General features: G+C 40.3%; 5 protein-coding genes across 5 annotated transcripts; 2 read left to right on the top strand and 3 right to left on the bottom strand.

The window, feature by feature from the left end:
• Positions 1-1,165: 1,165 nt before the first annotated feature.
• FOMMEDRAFT_96931 (DnaJ-domain-containing protein) lies at positions 1,166-2,499 on the top strand (the record flags this gene model as incomplete). The annotated part of the gene is made up of 5 exons (XM_007271385.1): positions 1,166-1,282; positions 1,340-1,361; positions 1,417-1,773; positions 1,826-2,292; positions 2,362-2,499. The coding sequence occupies 5 exons, from the start codon at positions 1,166-1,168 to the stop codon at positions 2,497-2,499; spliced, it is 1,101 nt and encodes a 366-aa protein (XP_007271447.1).
• Positions 2,500-3,886: 1,387 nt separating this feature from the next.
• On the top strand, positions 3,887-4,999 carry FOMMEDRAFT_31958 (uncharacterized protein; the record flags this gene model as incomplete). Its single annotated transcript, XM_007271367.1, has 6 exons — positions 3,887-4,150; positions 4,203-4,239; positions 4,504-4,579; positions 4,659-4,712; positions 4,770-4,848; positions 4,901-4,999. The coding sequence occupies 6 exons, from the start codon at positions 3,887-3,889 to the stop codon at positions 4,997-4,999; spliced, it is 609 nt and encodes a 202-aa protein (XP_007271429.1).
• Positions 5,000-7,119: 2,120 nt separating this feature from the next.
• On the bottom strand, positions 7,120-7,697 carry FOMMEDRAFT_60758 (uncharacterized protein; the record flags this gene model as incomplete). The annotated part of the gene is made up of 3 exons (XM_007271382.1): positions 7,120-7,226; positions 7,284-7,500; positions 7,551-7,697. Coding segments are annotated over 3 exons (471 nt in total), but the record flags the coding sequence as incomplete, so codon positions are not given.
• Positions 7,698-10,382: 2,685 nt separating this feature from the next.
• Positions 10,383-12,247, bottom strand: FOMMEDRAFT_171140 (uncharacterized protein; the record flags this gene model as incomplete). Its single annotated transcript, XM_007271413.1, has 7 exons — positions 10,383-10,994; positions 11,045-11,399; positions 11,457-11,731; positions 11,785-11,923; positions 11,973-12,008; positions 12,063-12,170; positions 12,228-12,247. 7 exons carry the CDS (start codon positions 12,245-12,247, stop codon positions 10,383-10,385), a joined length of 1,545 nt encoding a protein of 514 aa, XP_007271475.1.
• A 1,014-nt stretch (positions 12,248-13,261) lies between these two features.
• Positions 13,262-14,422, bottom strand: FOMMEDRAFT_161935 (uncharacterized protein; the record flags this gene model as incomplete). The annotated part of the gene is made up of 4 exons (XM_007271412.1): positions 13,262-13,497; positions 13,600-13,746; positions 14,142-14,255; positions 14,326-14,422. The coding sequence occupies 4 exons, from the start codon at positions 14,420-14,422 to the stop codon at positions 13,262-13,264; spliced, it is 594 nt and encodes a 197-aa protein (XP_007271474.1).
• Between the last annotated feature and the right edge of the window lie 573 nt (positions 14,423-14,995).

Here is a 14,995-nt window from a genome sequence, read left to right as displayed (position 1 = left end):
GTGTAAATTTGGTCGGAAGGCATTGGAATCAATACTAGAAAGAAAGGGATGTCAGCTTTACCTCCACCCTAGAGTGCTGAAGTTCTTATACATCCACTTTCTCCTCAGGACAGGTACTCACCTTACGTCGACACACTGGCAGGCGAAACTGTTGCCGCGAATTGATACGATCATTGATCTGTTTGATGATCAATACAGCGCATGTAATTAGAGGCGTATTATTCGCTGCTGGACTTGTTCTAACCAATGTCCCAATCTGTCTAACACCCTAATACGACTATTCTATTTGTAGGCCTTGATGTACGGTTAAACAAAAAGGCACAGTGACGAGATACTTTCTCTTCCTCCGACACTGTGAAGTTATAGCAGAGAATTCAGAAATACCTCAATTTCCGATGCAATTTCTGCTAGCCTAGTATTGCACAACCTTTGCATTTTTTAAATAAGACAATGGTGTACCACTCAAAATCACAACTTCATGTACTAGTAAATAAGACACTTGTATCATTAAGATAGTCAACGGAACCAGATAGTTGGGTTGAAGGAAGGTGATTATCAAAAAGAGATAATCAACAGGAAGAGATAATCATCGAAACGAGATAATCAAAACAAGGTGATCGAACATGATAATCAAAACAAGATAATCAACAGAGTCTGAGACATACTCGAGAATATACATGGCTTATTTCCCAATGAAGGACCAATCCTTAACAGGTGATACATTTGATTGAAGAGTAATTTTTTTTTACAAAGCTCAGAGGTCACCAACGCCATTTCTGTGAGCAAACCTGAAAACAGAAATGGACCAAGACCTTCTGACGACATAACAAGCTCATTACATTTAATTTGGGGCTGTTCGAAATTTGGCTACTCATCTGTTGCATTGATCATAGAAGTTAAGACTAGGCAATGTAAAAATGGATAAATTCTTGCCAGTCCAACATCTCAAATTATTGTGCAGTGTGAGGGGATCTGGCTCATTGAGGCAAGTCCGCTCACCTCGAGTGACTCAGTGAGTGAAAAGAACGAACGGACAGTGTGAGTATTAGTTTCTTCATTTAAACTATACGTACTAAGCTACATTACTAATCAACAATGCCGCGTCAGTCGCACACACAATTTCATTTTCTCATTCTACTCTGTACAATCACGTCTGGGAGCCAATATGTCGACCGAGGATGAGAAAAACCCTTACGAACTACTCAATCTGGGGATCGAAGCGTCGGACCAGGAGATAAAGACAGCATACAGAAAGCTGTCTTTGAAAGTTCATCCAGACCGAGTGCGTCTTACTATCATTCGCAATGCAACGGTTAAATTGATGACAATCTCTCCACAGAATCCGAACAATCCTGACGCAGGTTAGTAGTATAGCTACATTGCGATAAAGACTTAGCTGAGCTGACTTCAGGCTAGCACAGAAATTCCATGAACTCAACCAAGCATATGAGCTCCTGCTGGACCCTTTGCGACGACTCGCGTTGACCTCATCCGTGCGGGCAAAGGAAGCACGTAAAGCTCGATTTTCGAAGTACGATAAGAAGAGAAGAGACTTACAAGATGAACTTGAGGAACGCGAACGCGCATTCAAGAAGCAAAAGATGGACAAGGCGAGCGATGAACGGGCACGAGCGCAGGAAAATGAGCGAATTATGGAACAAGGGAGAAAGATGCGTGAAGAGAGGATCGAAGCTGTGAGGAAGCAAGCGGATGAGGATGCCAAGACTGCCACTGTTGGCACTTCGGAAGATGAGGATGAAGTACCGCCTTTAGGTATGTCGTCGCCATTCGCTACTATTTTATCTTATTCATCATACTTTTTTAGGGAACCTGGACACGACCGTCAAAGTCAAATACTCGCTATCATCGCATCCATCCCTCACTTCTGCCGATTCTCTAGCAGCTCTACTCGAGCAATTTGGGTCCATCGACTCCGAATCTACTGTCCTTTCACTCAAGCCTCCGAAGAAAGCACCTACGAAGCCACCAAAGTCCGGTGTGGCATTAGTACCATTTCGCCAGATTGGTGACGCTTTTGCATCTGTGTGCGCTAGAGGGAGATCGGATCGCGGATTGGATGGAATAGAAATCAGTTGGGCCGAAGGCAGGGAGCCTCCTATCTTGGGTTGGTTGAAGAAGCAAGGGAAACTAGACACGCGCAAGGCACAGTCGGAGCCTGAGAAAGGAGCGAAGGGTAATACATCGCCGCAAAATAGACGATCGGCGTCCTTGTTTGCAAAAACGTCAACTTCACCTGGAGCGTCGACTTTCTCTTCGTTCCCTGAATCATTCGTTCGTCTATACCCTAAATTACCCAATACGCAGGTTTAACTGTTCTCTCTATAGCCAATAGCATCAGAGCCTTCGTCAGAGGCGAAATCCGTTCCACCTACGACCGGTTTAGACTACGAATCGTTAACGCTTATGCGGCTCCGGCAAGCCGAGAGAGAACGGCTGGAACGCGAGATTAGAGAGCAGGAAGCGATAGAAGGTACATGATTATTATCGCCGTCGTATACGTACTTAGAAACTGGGTGGCGTTGTATGCTTTCCTGTTGTCTTATCGTTTTCTGGTTGGTCTCATATGGACATGATATGAAATGTGGACGTTTCGCGTACTGTGCTGAGAATACTAGTAAGTCATCCGTGGGGGAAGCGTACTTCATTAGGTACACTTCCTTTTAACGAATTATTCCAGTGCCTACTTTACAATTTTCTGATCAATCAGTTTTAGTGTACTTGACATAATCATAGGCAACTCTGCAATGCCCTAGCCTATCACTGGCGTTCTCTTGTCTCGGGATCCCATCGTGGTTCTTATATTCATTTCCATATCACTGTATGCTTTACACTCGTGGACTGCAGATCCACTAGTTAGAGTACGTTTTGGCAATACCAGCTAAGCTAAACGTAGGATTGAAAGTACACGAAGAGTATAGCTACAGGCCAATATGGTTTCATCAAAGAAAGATAAAAGTTTAGCGTGTAAATATCTATATTTGCTTTTATGAAAAACAACAGAGATCAGCACCTATGCACAAAAATAATTTTACTGACCTACAGGCACAAAGGCAAGGGAAACTTTATAGTTAAAGTTGGACAGTGCTACTATTACTATCCTTTCTTCATAAATAATACTTAACCGGATGGGTAAAAAGAGCAAAAGAGTAAAGCACCAACATTGTTGAGGTGACACTAGTAGTAATACTATCGGATCTAGTGTCAAGTGTCTTGATTTATGATGAGTGGCCAGACTCAAGTCTTGATTGTATCCAAGTGAATGCTTCTTAGCATTTCAACTCACTCTTTACAACACAGTGCTCATTTAAGCAGTAACATTAGTATGGGATGTTCTAGGCCGACTTCTGTTCACTATGTTCTTGTGGCTGTTATGCAAGGAATATAATTTTAAAAGAAATAAAGTTTTCTGTATTAGCTTTAACATACTTTGGCTTCTATGCCTGTTGGATTGTATTGTGGATGTTGAAAGATTTGCAAATGTTGCTAAAGAAATACTGGAGAAGAACATATTCCTGTATGAGACAGAATCTAGAACAGTTACATGAAGCAAAATCTGGATACATTCTATAATTGATTGAAGTCCTTATTAAGACTATTACCATTCAAAGATTGAATACATTTTGGGTCTACTATTACCTTACATGAATGTCTGTAAACAGAGACTACACATTTGGAGAAGTAATGCAAATAGACAATCAGCAGTGTATAGCATACATATTCATAGACTCTTGCTCTAAAAATAGGGTGGTAATACATTTATGAATATAGATTATATTATATTTTCAAATCTATAAATAGTTTTGCCTCTTGAAAGTGGTGTTTGCATTACTTTGTAGGAACAAAGCTCTTTGAACTGCCACTCAAGATGAACGACTCAGCTGTGGCTTGTAGGAGCCTTGTATTCTACAAAGCATTTCTCTTGCTCAGCTTCATATCCCAAAACCCTGTTACACTCTCTGGCCTTCAAACTATTGCTAATGGAGAAAAGCCTGATCCATTTATTCTCAGAGGCAATTTCGACCATTTAAAACGTAACTTGAACTATTTCCAGACGCCAGAGATGCTGAGCATAGTAAAGAGCTGTGCTGGCAGAGTTCCATGCAAGAGATGTGCAGGAAAAAAAGTCAAGGTAAGTTATTTTGCTAACCCCTGTTGAAAATGTTTATAAGTTTTTAACACAGTGTGTGCCTGTGAATAATCTGGAGGGTATATTCCTTTGTGAGTGCTGCAAAAAGGATGGATTAGATATGTACTGCAAGGTATTTCATGCAGAAAATATTGAAGCCAGGCCATTCATATCATGCTCATATCTATCAGCCAAGACCAACCTGCCGAGTGTGAAGAGAGAAATCCATTCCAAAAAGCACTGAACCAAGTAGCCAAGACCAGATTGATATTCCTAAGTACATCCGTATATCTTCTTTAAGTGGATGAGCTCCTAACACTTAGTGCTATTCAGTCAAGATACTCATCTAAATGTAGATAGTACAAGACAAAATGTACTTAATGAAAATGCGAGGAATGCTGGCCTATATTCCTTCAATAATGGACATCTGCTGTTAGTGTATTCAATAATTAACGTTATTATCAAACTCAATTTTGTTTTGGCACATTTGGTAGATACACTTTTCTGATAGACATAACATAAATCAAAATCACGACTTCCCTGCTTTCCAGAACACTCCTAGATTGTAGGTTCCTGTCTTCATTCAGACATATAATTATTATTCATTATGCATTTGCAATAGGAATAACTTGAACCAGGAATTGGAGTCAAAAGAGCATCCTAGTCTGGGTGGATTGATGCATCAGTGCTACCCAATGTCAGTAGGAACATGGGCAAGTGCTGGGAATACACATCAATCCAACTTTTTATTAGCTGAAACGTCATCTGGACCATCTTCTGAAAGCAACTATCCCTGCCATTCTGGATATTGAGCAGAAAGAGAAGAGAAGGCTAGAGGATACATTTGGCTAGGACTGGACAGACCATATAGTATTTAGATGTTGCTCGTTTGTACAGTCTTAAGTTATGTCTCCTGCTGGCAGAAAAATGAGAAATATAGTTAGTTCGAGTCTGCCAACGCATAAATGAAAGGATTTTCCAATTGACAACAAGGCTTTGTACGGTAAACTAATACTATCAGCCTGAAAAAACATGCAATTACGATTACACTCATGAGTTACAACAATATCTACGAAAGCAAAGCTCTCTAAATTGTTTCTCCTAGCCCTCTTCGATTTTCACGTCATTCTGCAATATAGATAACTTGAACGTCCACTTGTCCTCAGCAGGCGTGATGCATTCCTTTCCCCATTTCAGTCCAAGCGTTTGCCCAAATGGCCACGGGCGTTTCTCAACAAGTAGGGTGTACGGAGTACAACCACGGTCCTGGATGAACTTGATGGGTGTTGGAAGGGGATGTGTTGAGTCGTTACGAACGATCGAAACGATGAGTTCCTAGAGGGTCTTCAGATAAACCACAGGAAATGTAAAGGACATAGTGGGGGACAGGAGCGGCCCGAGACGTGGAAGACGTTCCATCACTTACGGAGACTTCGTGTTGTACAAGGAAAAATGACGCAATCAGGTTAGACTGACCAACCGCCTTTGCCTCTCTTCAGTCCAGAAATCGCAGACTTGACATCAGCAACGTTAAAGCATCTCCAAGCCCTTATGCGTTGACGTACTCAGAAGGTTCAAGAGTGACTTGCACGACATGAGCTAGACGTTTACCAAGAAGCTCTGGAGTGAGTTCAATTCTCGACGAATTTCTTGTCTCTGGTTGTGAATCGGAGTGGCAGTCAGTAAAGACCAGCAAAGACGTTTTTCCCAGACTAAGCAGTGGATACTGGCTAAGAGAATCATAGACATCCTGAAAAGCCATATAGAATCCTCAAAAGAGAAAACAATTTCTTGAAGGAAGAGAGATGAGTGACGAATTTGCAGAACGACTCGGAGAAGAGACGCGACGTGCATGTATTAGATAAGCAGGTCATTCGTTAGCTTACGTGGTTACGTTACAAGGACTGTAACGAAAGGCCAATTCAACGCATATAAGTATTGAACGTGAGCTTGTAGAACAGTTCGTAGTAAATTTGGATGGAACTTCTACTACTTACTTACTGCACTATAAATCTCATGTGCTCTTTATGATACTATCAAGTCTCATCCCAAGTTGTTTGTGACTGTGCTTGTAACGTCACGTATTTGTGTGCACGTGAAGAGTTGTCCATTTTAGGCCCTGGCATGGTAACCATCCGCGCGTACCGCGATCCATACCGTGGTTTTTTCTTACCGCGGTAAATTTTCTCACGGTTACTGCGGTAAACCACTGTACCGTGCCAATCTTCGAGTACCACTGTAGAATATAACTATTCTTTTTTCTACTTAATTCTCAGTTGATAATCTTATTGTTTCACATTAAATATAAGTATATACAATATAATTGTTTTATTTAGTAATAAATAAAGACATTATTAGGGTATATATTTTAAATTTCTACAATGAAAGTCCTCCAAATCAGTGTGAAAAAAGTAAGGAATGGTGGATTAAGACATCTTTTGTCTAATTATTTCAATTGTATGATTGATAGTAGGAAATAAAGGAGTTCCATCCTAAGAACCAACAGCCATTTTAGCTTTGAAAGTGTTTGAAGAAGTGGAATGTTGTATAAAATTAAGTTGACACCTTCTAACAGAGAATACTCTTTCTGCATCAACTGAGGTAGCTATAACAAAGAAATAGATAAGACTCTTAAATATATAAGGAAAATATAACAGAAAGTAAAGCTTACCAGGAGCAGAGCAAAAGTCTATTCCCGTCTGAGCTACACTAGGCTAATATGCCTCTACAGAATACTAGTATTGTATAACTCCACCTAAAGACTGAATAGTCAATGTAGAGACTCAAGGTTCAGACAAATAAGCTTGTATTGCATCACATGGACCTTCATCAATAGTATCACACTGAGTGAGATAGTGTGAATGAGACTAAAAATATATTAGACATATATTATATAATACAAATAAAGTACTTACTGGCTGTAAAGGGTGTGTTTGTCTAGATGAAGATGTACAATTTGGATTGTATTGCTTGTAGGACTGCTCCCAGCATTGGATTACAAGACTCTGGATCTCTTGAACCACAGTTTCAGGAAAGTTCCTCTTGGTAAACCATTCCAACTTCTTGTCTAGCAACATTACTGTATAACAAACACTATTAGAATCCTGTTACAATTTTAAGAATGTAAATAACATACTAACAGTAATAAAATATACTTCACACTCTCTAGTGAGAGTGAAGTACTTGTCACAAACAAGTATTCTAGCTCTAGTAGTAATACAAAGAATGTTAGGCAAATTCTTGTCCTTACTAGCATATTCAAGTGCCTGACAAATGTCAAGCAACATAGGAATTACATCAGAAATGAGAGGAACCTCTACTTTTGAAAAAAGTCGAGTAGGTTCCTTAAGAATCTGTATATGAAATAGGTTAGAAGAGTTAGATAAGTACTGTAAGGACTTACTAAAAGAACATGAAGTAAATCTTGTACAAGAGTTTGTTGAGAAGAATTAAGAATGAAATTTTGAAGTTTCAAATGCTGGACACCAATTAACTGTTCAACAACAGGGTATAAGAGGAGGTATGATTCAATACAAGCAAAATCAGAATTCTACTGAGTAGCAACTTAGTAATCCAGCATTCACTTATTACTATCAATTTTAGAGTTAGGATTATTAACTTTAGTATCAACCAACTTATCAAACCATTCCTTCAAATGTGGTGAATCATTCACCTGTTTTGCAAGACTAGCAATCTAATTATTATTTTAGTATAATATATTTGAAAGAAAGAGTATGAATACCTTATATAAAACCATTTCTGTACTCTACAACTCATTCTGCTCAACCTGTACACCCCTTCCTTATATGTCAGTAATGGCTTTGTTTCAAATAGAAGTAGTAACATATGTATTATGAACTGATTGCCTATTATCATATGTACTAGCATTATCCTTAGTAAGAGAAGCAACAAGCTCCTCTTCCTCAGGTGTGAGCTGCTTCTCAGGTTCAATTACAACCTTAGCTAGAGAAGGATTAGAATCACTATAGAGCTGATAGACCCTAATCTTGACAACTTTACATAGTTTTGCTAGACAGAAAAACAATGAAAGGACTGCCTAGACATAAGTAGTAAATAGACAGTGTAGTGTAACTTGTAAAACACTATACTTACCTTTACAACAAGATTGATAATGTGAGCAAAACAATGTACACACAATTTCATACTATGAAACATTAGTATGAGCTTTTCTAGCTCAGTCACTGTTGTATTACAGTTACCTACATTGTCCATACAGAGTATGTGTACCTATAATATAGTAATCAGTAATGTACAGAATGTTTATAAGAATGACACATACATACTTAGTAAGTTTGTATTACTAAAGGTACTACATTAGTTCCTGGGCCAGATATTGACCTGTATGGCCCTGAGTCAGGCTAAAAGAAATATTTGTTAGGACCTTGTAGTGTAGAGCTATTTAGACTGCCTTAATAATCTGAGAGATAATAGTCAAGGACAGTAATAATGACATGACTATAGTAGCTAGCTTGAAGAGCAATTACACTCCTGTTTCTTTGTGTACAGATACTAATGCTGATACTATGACAGCTAGCTTGAAGAGCAATCATGCTCCTGTTTCTTTGTATACAGATACTAATACTAATACTATAGTACTGTATCCATCATTATTGCCTCTGTTAAACTATAATGTATACTAAAGTTAGACAATAACTTTAGCAGGCATTTACTATTGTACTTGCCTTTCAATCAAATAATACTTACTGAATAAATTCAAGGATTGCTTGATGCACCTTCCCAGAATCAGACCAGATAACTACAACTCCAAGATAAGAAGCACCCATTAGTGTAGTTCAACCATTAATTATAAGATACACAATTCTTACACAATTCTAAATGTATTTAATTAGATGTAGAAGGAAAAAAGTATATTTGTACTTACCTTGAAGTAGTTCCTTACTTGAATTGACAAGCCAGTATAAATGGCTTTAATGTTGCTTGAAACAGTGTTAGGGCTTGGTAGAGATACACTAGATTAGAGTATTGTAACTTTAAGTGTATAATAGTAATCCTTCACAAAATTGAAGGACTGGTTGCTTTTTACACAGTAAAGAGTAATGAGAGTATGATGAGCAGCTTCAGAATAAATAATAGGTGGTTGGGTAGTATTTGTTGTATGATCTCTTAAATTAGTGCAGGCAATAGTAGAATTAAGAAGTAGTAATGTACTGTTCTTTGTACCTATTTGTACATGCTTGATTTCTTGGTGGTTTGGACTGCCATACATACAATTGAAGATAAAGAAGATTTTCCTCATTCTATTATGCTCAACATGTCTGACAGAAATGTTATAGTACTGATATGCTGGAGAAGTCTATTTGACACAGTAGAGAGCTGAATATACAAGAAGTTATTATTATTTGACTAATATTAACACATATACATTTAGAATAATATAATCTGCATTACTAATAAAAGAACTATAATACAGAGCAAGAAAAAAGATAGAAAGGAAGAAAGGAAGAAAGCATACCAAGTATTTCCTTATCATTCATATCCTAAACCTCCTTATCTGTCATGTCATACACTGAACCAGCAGCCTTCCTCTTCCTTTTTGGAGCTAATAGAATAGCTGCTAGGGCTGGTGCTTCTGCCAGACATTTATGAAATTTGGCTTGATGTGCTGATGGCATGGATGGTGTGGGAGAAGAAGCACCAGGGTAGAAACTGGAACTCTGGTACAATTATAATGAAACTGAGCATAAATACTAGTAGGAGATAGAGAAGAATAGCTTTGAGACATTTTTTTTGGGCTTAGAGTATGTATTAGAGTAAGATGTAGCAAAGTAATGAGTTCAAATGAGTGTCTTCGGTTAGAGTATTTTTTTTCCCTCAGCATTGGTGGACACACAGTAAACCACGGTAACCGTGGGAATCCTTACCGCGGTACGGTTACCGTGAGAGTTTCCTTACCGCGCGGTATGGATCCACGGAAAACCCCATCCATTCTAGGGCTTCCATTTGTCCGTTCCTGATCTTTATTTGTTCGTGTAACTGTGAGTTAATGCTGGCCATGTATCAACTACTACCGACCAGACCGGTATCGAATATAATAAATCCTAGCACAAGTAAGCGGGGGGTTTCATGTATGCCTTCACCATGGAAAAGCATTTACGATTCATTTTCTCAAGGAAAGGCCAGAGCGCGATTCGGGCGTCTCCTTTTAGTAGGCTTTTCAAGTTTTACCATACATGCTGTCATGTTCACTAAACCTTCACCAGATAGTACTCTCCATTCCACCGTTTGTGTCATCAGACGAAACCGTGTCTACAGAGAAGACCACCTCCTTGTCCGTGGTGTACTCTAATAATCCCAAATCGGCGTCCTCGCAACATCCATCAAACTGGCGTGGCTCTGTTGCCCATTCGGACACAGACGATATACGGTAATGTGGCTGAAACTTCGCGTTGTGATCGAAGATATAGAGGTATACTTCGCTCAACGGATATCCATCTTTGGGAGGCGAATCGCCTCTCTTAATTCTATCTTCTAGCAGATTTATGTCGTGCGCTCTTGAGGTTCCAATGTCCACTTCTTGATTTGCTTTGTCTGGAACCGGTTCATAGTGGTCTCCTCCGCCCTGGCCTTCCCGATTACCTCCCTCCGCATGATTGCGGTTGCCGAATTCTCTATACTCTCTTCGCCATCGTCTAGTTCTCGATTCCTTAAGTTTTGCCTTCTGCCCCTCGGGGTCTTCATTCCATCTGGCCATTTCTTCCTGAAGCCAGGAAGATTGGAATTCGGAGATTCGACAGAGTATGAAGTAGATCTCAACGAAATCAGCGAAGTCCAGAACTTCATATTTGCCGATGATACTCTGCACGATCTAAGTAGAATGAGCTTCAAATAAGAGACAAGAAAGACAAATGTATTTACCACTGTGTCTCCCTTCCAGTAAGACACATAGAACGTGAGGACGTTGTGATCCAGGCTAGCACCGAATACCGGCCCATCTCTCAAACAAAGTGCCCTTCGATGCAACTGACTTGAATACATAGTAAGTTGAATTCGACGCCTTGCGACTTGGGGCTTATGTAACTTCGCCTCAAAGAGAAATGTTATAATCGATCTTTGTATATAGATCAAATCTGGCGACGACGCCCAGGAGAAGACGTAGTTATTATTGAACCTCTTGACAACAGTGTCCCAGTCGTCACGGAAATTCCATGTTACTACGGTGCCAGCTCGAACGGTTTCAGGACTGTCGGGTAGAGCCATCTCGACCTCTGACCTATGTGTTAAAATCAGCAGTTACCAGAAGGGAGGTATATTGGTGTATAATAAGTACCTCCATGCTTGGTCGGCACCAGGACGGAGTTGGAATGCCAGTTCGATTAAGTCATGTATCGCCTTACGGATCGAAGCTTCACCGCCCGCCGTACTCGCTTGAAATGAGATAGATCTCCAGCAAGCGACGAGAAAGAATAAGCCTTCTTCAAAGCCATAAGTGTCGCAATCCTCGAGCCTTGTATCACTCAGTCCATTGCGCCACGTCTTGAACTTTCGGATGGCCTCGGCACCCTTCGGATCGCGCGATACCAGACGTTCGACTCGGTGCAGAAGCTAGCAGATTATTTAGCATTTTAATTCGAAGAATGGAAGTATTAATCTCCTACGCCTTCGCTCTGGATATACCTCGGGTATTTGAGCGACGCCATAAAATCGTCGAATGTTTCATTCTTCCAGTCCTCCGATACGAAACGTATTTTATGCTTGCTTGCCCAAATGTCCCATTCGTCAGGCATTTCACAAAGCCTGGACACGACGATCAGGATTATGATGTCGCAGAACGCAATAAGCATACCTGGAAGCTGAGATGATAGAGACGTGGCTCGATGCTCTGAAAGCCATTCTACATAAGCCATATAAAGTGATACGAGCACACTGATCGTACCTGGTCTCCGCCGAACCGACACTTCCGACTTTCTGAGCTTGTTGATTGTCCGCGGAGGACTGCACTGTTCCAGCAATACAGGGATCGGTTACATTTTCAAGACCCTCTCTGTATGTTGTCTTTGAGTATGGCCATGGAAGCGAAAGGGTAAGCATGGAGACATACCCTTCAGCTTCGCTTGGCATTGCAAAGTTATAAAGAGTGTCAAGGCAGGCCTAGTAGAAAGGCATATATGGGTCGAGCTTACGTTTCTTTGATATCCTATTGTATTCAGAGTTGATGCGGCTGTGACGGTTCCAGGCTGAGACAAGAGTTGGTAAATCACGTTATTTTATTTTTAGCTTCGATGTACGTACGTCATCTGGCTGGTTCGGAAAGCCTATGGGTCTATTAGATAAGCGGGTCATTTGTTAGTAACTTACCTGATTGCATACAAACAATTCGTAACGAAAGGCTCATTCGACACATAGAAATATTGAACGTGAACCCGCAGAACAATGGCCAGTAAATTTAGATGGCACTTCTAATACCCACATGCCACATTGCAATGAGTTCATTATCAAATTTCAACCAAGTTATCTGACGTTCACGTGAAGAGTTCGTCCAGACTCTCTGCAACGGTCCAATTCCGTATCTCTTGCAGACGTTCTGCGGTCTACCAAGCTTGTTGTGAATTTCGGGTATCTTTCTGTCCTGCTTTCTTGTCTCGTAACCCTTCTCTGCCTGCCACTGTGCTTTGGGCGTCAACTGCAGACGCACGCTATACCTGACTTAAACTAACCTTGGCCTTTCCACACCAGCGAACTCCCTTTCCCCAAAGTATTAGTGTGTCTAGTAGTACTGCTTACTCCCACATTGTGCATTAACGGAAGATAGGAAACTATGTCCGATCAACGGACGTCTGGCATGCAGCAGGCTTTCTTACACAGCCACTCCTTGAAGATTTCGTTTCACTACTATGCAATCAAAAAGCAGCCTGATATACACGCGACGTATCATGTACTCACACTCCTTTGGCGATGCCGACGAACTAACGTAGCCATCAGAAGGGGTCCTTTAAACTTAAAGATTCTGCAGTTTCATGAACAGATAACTAACACAAGATGATTCTACCAACAAATTATGTTCTCGTCATTTTTGGCCAGAAAAATCAGACTTATTTCTACTAGTGGCTCATGTCCGATGCTTTCAGAAGTAGTTCAGGTCGATGGGACGACATCCAGGCTCGAATCGCCTCGAGAACCAGTCAGCATCAGCTCTCTCTTGTTAATCTTGTTACAAAATACTGGCTTTTCCATTGCAGCGCGTTGGAGCTCATGTTTCATAACTGGGACTATGGCCATGATGCAGAAATTCTTTGAACGCATGTGGACGAGTGCACAAAGTCGCGCAGATTCCCACTTCATGTGTTGTTTCTCCATCCGTAGAAGCGTGCCTAATTGGCATTAGATGGCCATGGTATCCAAACACCACGTCAACATGCATGTAAACCTCAAAACTCTAGCCTTTGCATATTGACTAGGGCTCGGTACCGTACCGTATACGGATACAGGCCGTATAATACGACCCTTATACGGATACGGCTCGTATAATACGGTGCCGTATTTCTGAACCCGAAAACCTATACAGATACGGTACGGCCGTATACGGAACGTATACGCCATATACGGATACGGCGTAGTTGCTACATTTACCAAGGTGTAGCATGAAATGTAAGGGGCTACATCATTGTGATATTACCTCTTTAGTATAGAAATATTGAATTCTACCTATATTATGCCTTAATCTACATGAAATGTATAAAATTTGACTTATTGACATTTTGTTATGTAATTTAGTCTGTGATATTTGTCATAAAGTCGAGTCATGTGATGTACCTATATATCGGAATATATATCAGATTGCACATACTTTTACAATAATAGTGCTGAATATATTAGTAAATGCTAGTATAAGTGTCTGAACATTGAATACTACTTATTAGAGCTTCAGCATTATGTTTAGAGCAAGAGTTTCTTTCATTTAGTAGCTGTATATTGTATACAGGTGTATACGGTCCGTATTATACAGACTATATACGGTTACGGCCCGTAAAATACGTGCCGTATTTTTGAGTCAAAATTTTTATACGGATACGGTACGGCACCGTATACGAAAATGCCGTATCCGTATAATACGGTACGGGACCGAGCCCTAATATTGACCCAGCAGATAGCAAGGACACAGCTCCCGTACCACTTCTCAATGTCTCAATGGTATATACCTACGTCTTCCGAGTGTGAATGCTTTTGGCATGTATCTTGCAAAATGCTATGCTCCTCGACTTTGCCATTCCTCTTAGTCTGTGGTGCACGTGCCATGCAGACCAGCGTATTTAGATCGCCTTACGAAGATACCCTGTGTTGATGTCTGTACTAGAACTAGAGGACGTTCGGCTACAATCAACAATATTCTACCTCAACAGTTCCGATGAGCTTTTCTAGTGTCCACTCGTTTGGATCCATGTCATGCAGGTGACAGATCTTGTAACGTTAAAGTGCCTGGACTTAAGCAGTTGCAATTACATGGTTTGTCGCATAAAACCAAGATTGCCTCTGGCTCACAATACTGAAGATGCATTTCCTTTCGAGGTATAACTTAAATTGTGAGCTTGATAGCTCAAATATATGTCGAACAGAGGCCAGTGTGCTTCCCGTCTTAGATTAATTGAGATAATTGAGACCAGCCAGATAGCTAACACTATTGAGAATCACATACTATGTTTACAATTTATATATGTCATTCACATTTGGATATAGAACTTACTGTTCATATAATCTTGTGCACGGCTGACCTTGAATAATACCTTATTATAATATAGTTACTGTGTTTTAACTTTCACAAGCCAAGGTAGGCATTTGGGGAACAATGAACAGTAACACTATTGGATGAAC

The sequence above is a fragment of the Fomitiporia mediterranea genome (genome assembly GCF_000271605.1).
Source record: "Fomitiporia mediterranea MF3/22 unplaced genomic scaffold FOMMEscaffold_17, whole genome shotgun sequence".
Taxonomy (NCBI): domain Eukaryota; kingdom Fungi; phylum Basidiomycota; class Agaricomycetes; order Hymenochaetales; family Hymenochaetaceae; genus Fomitiporia; species Fomitiporia mediterranea.
This window is presented reverse-complemented; position numbering and strand designations above follow the sequence as displayed.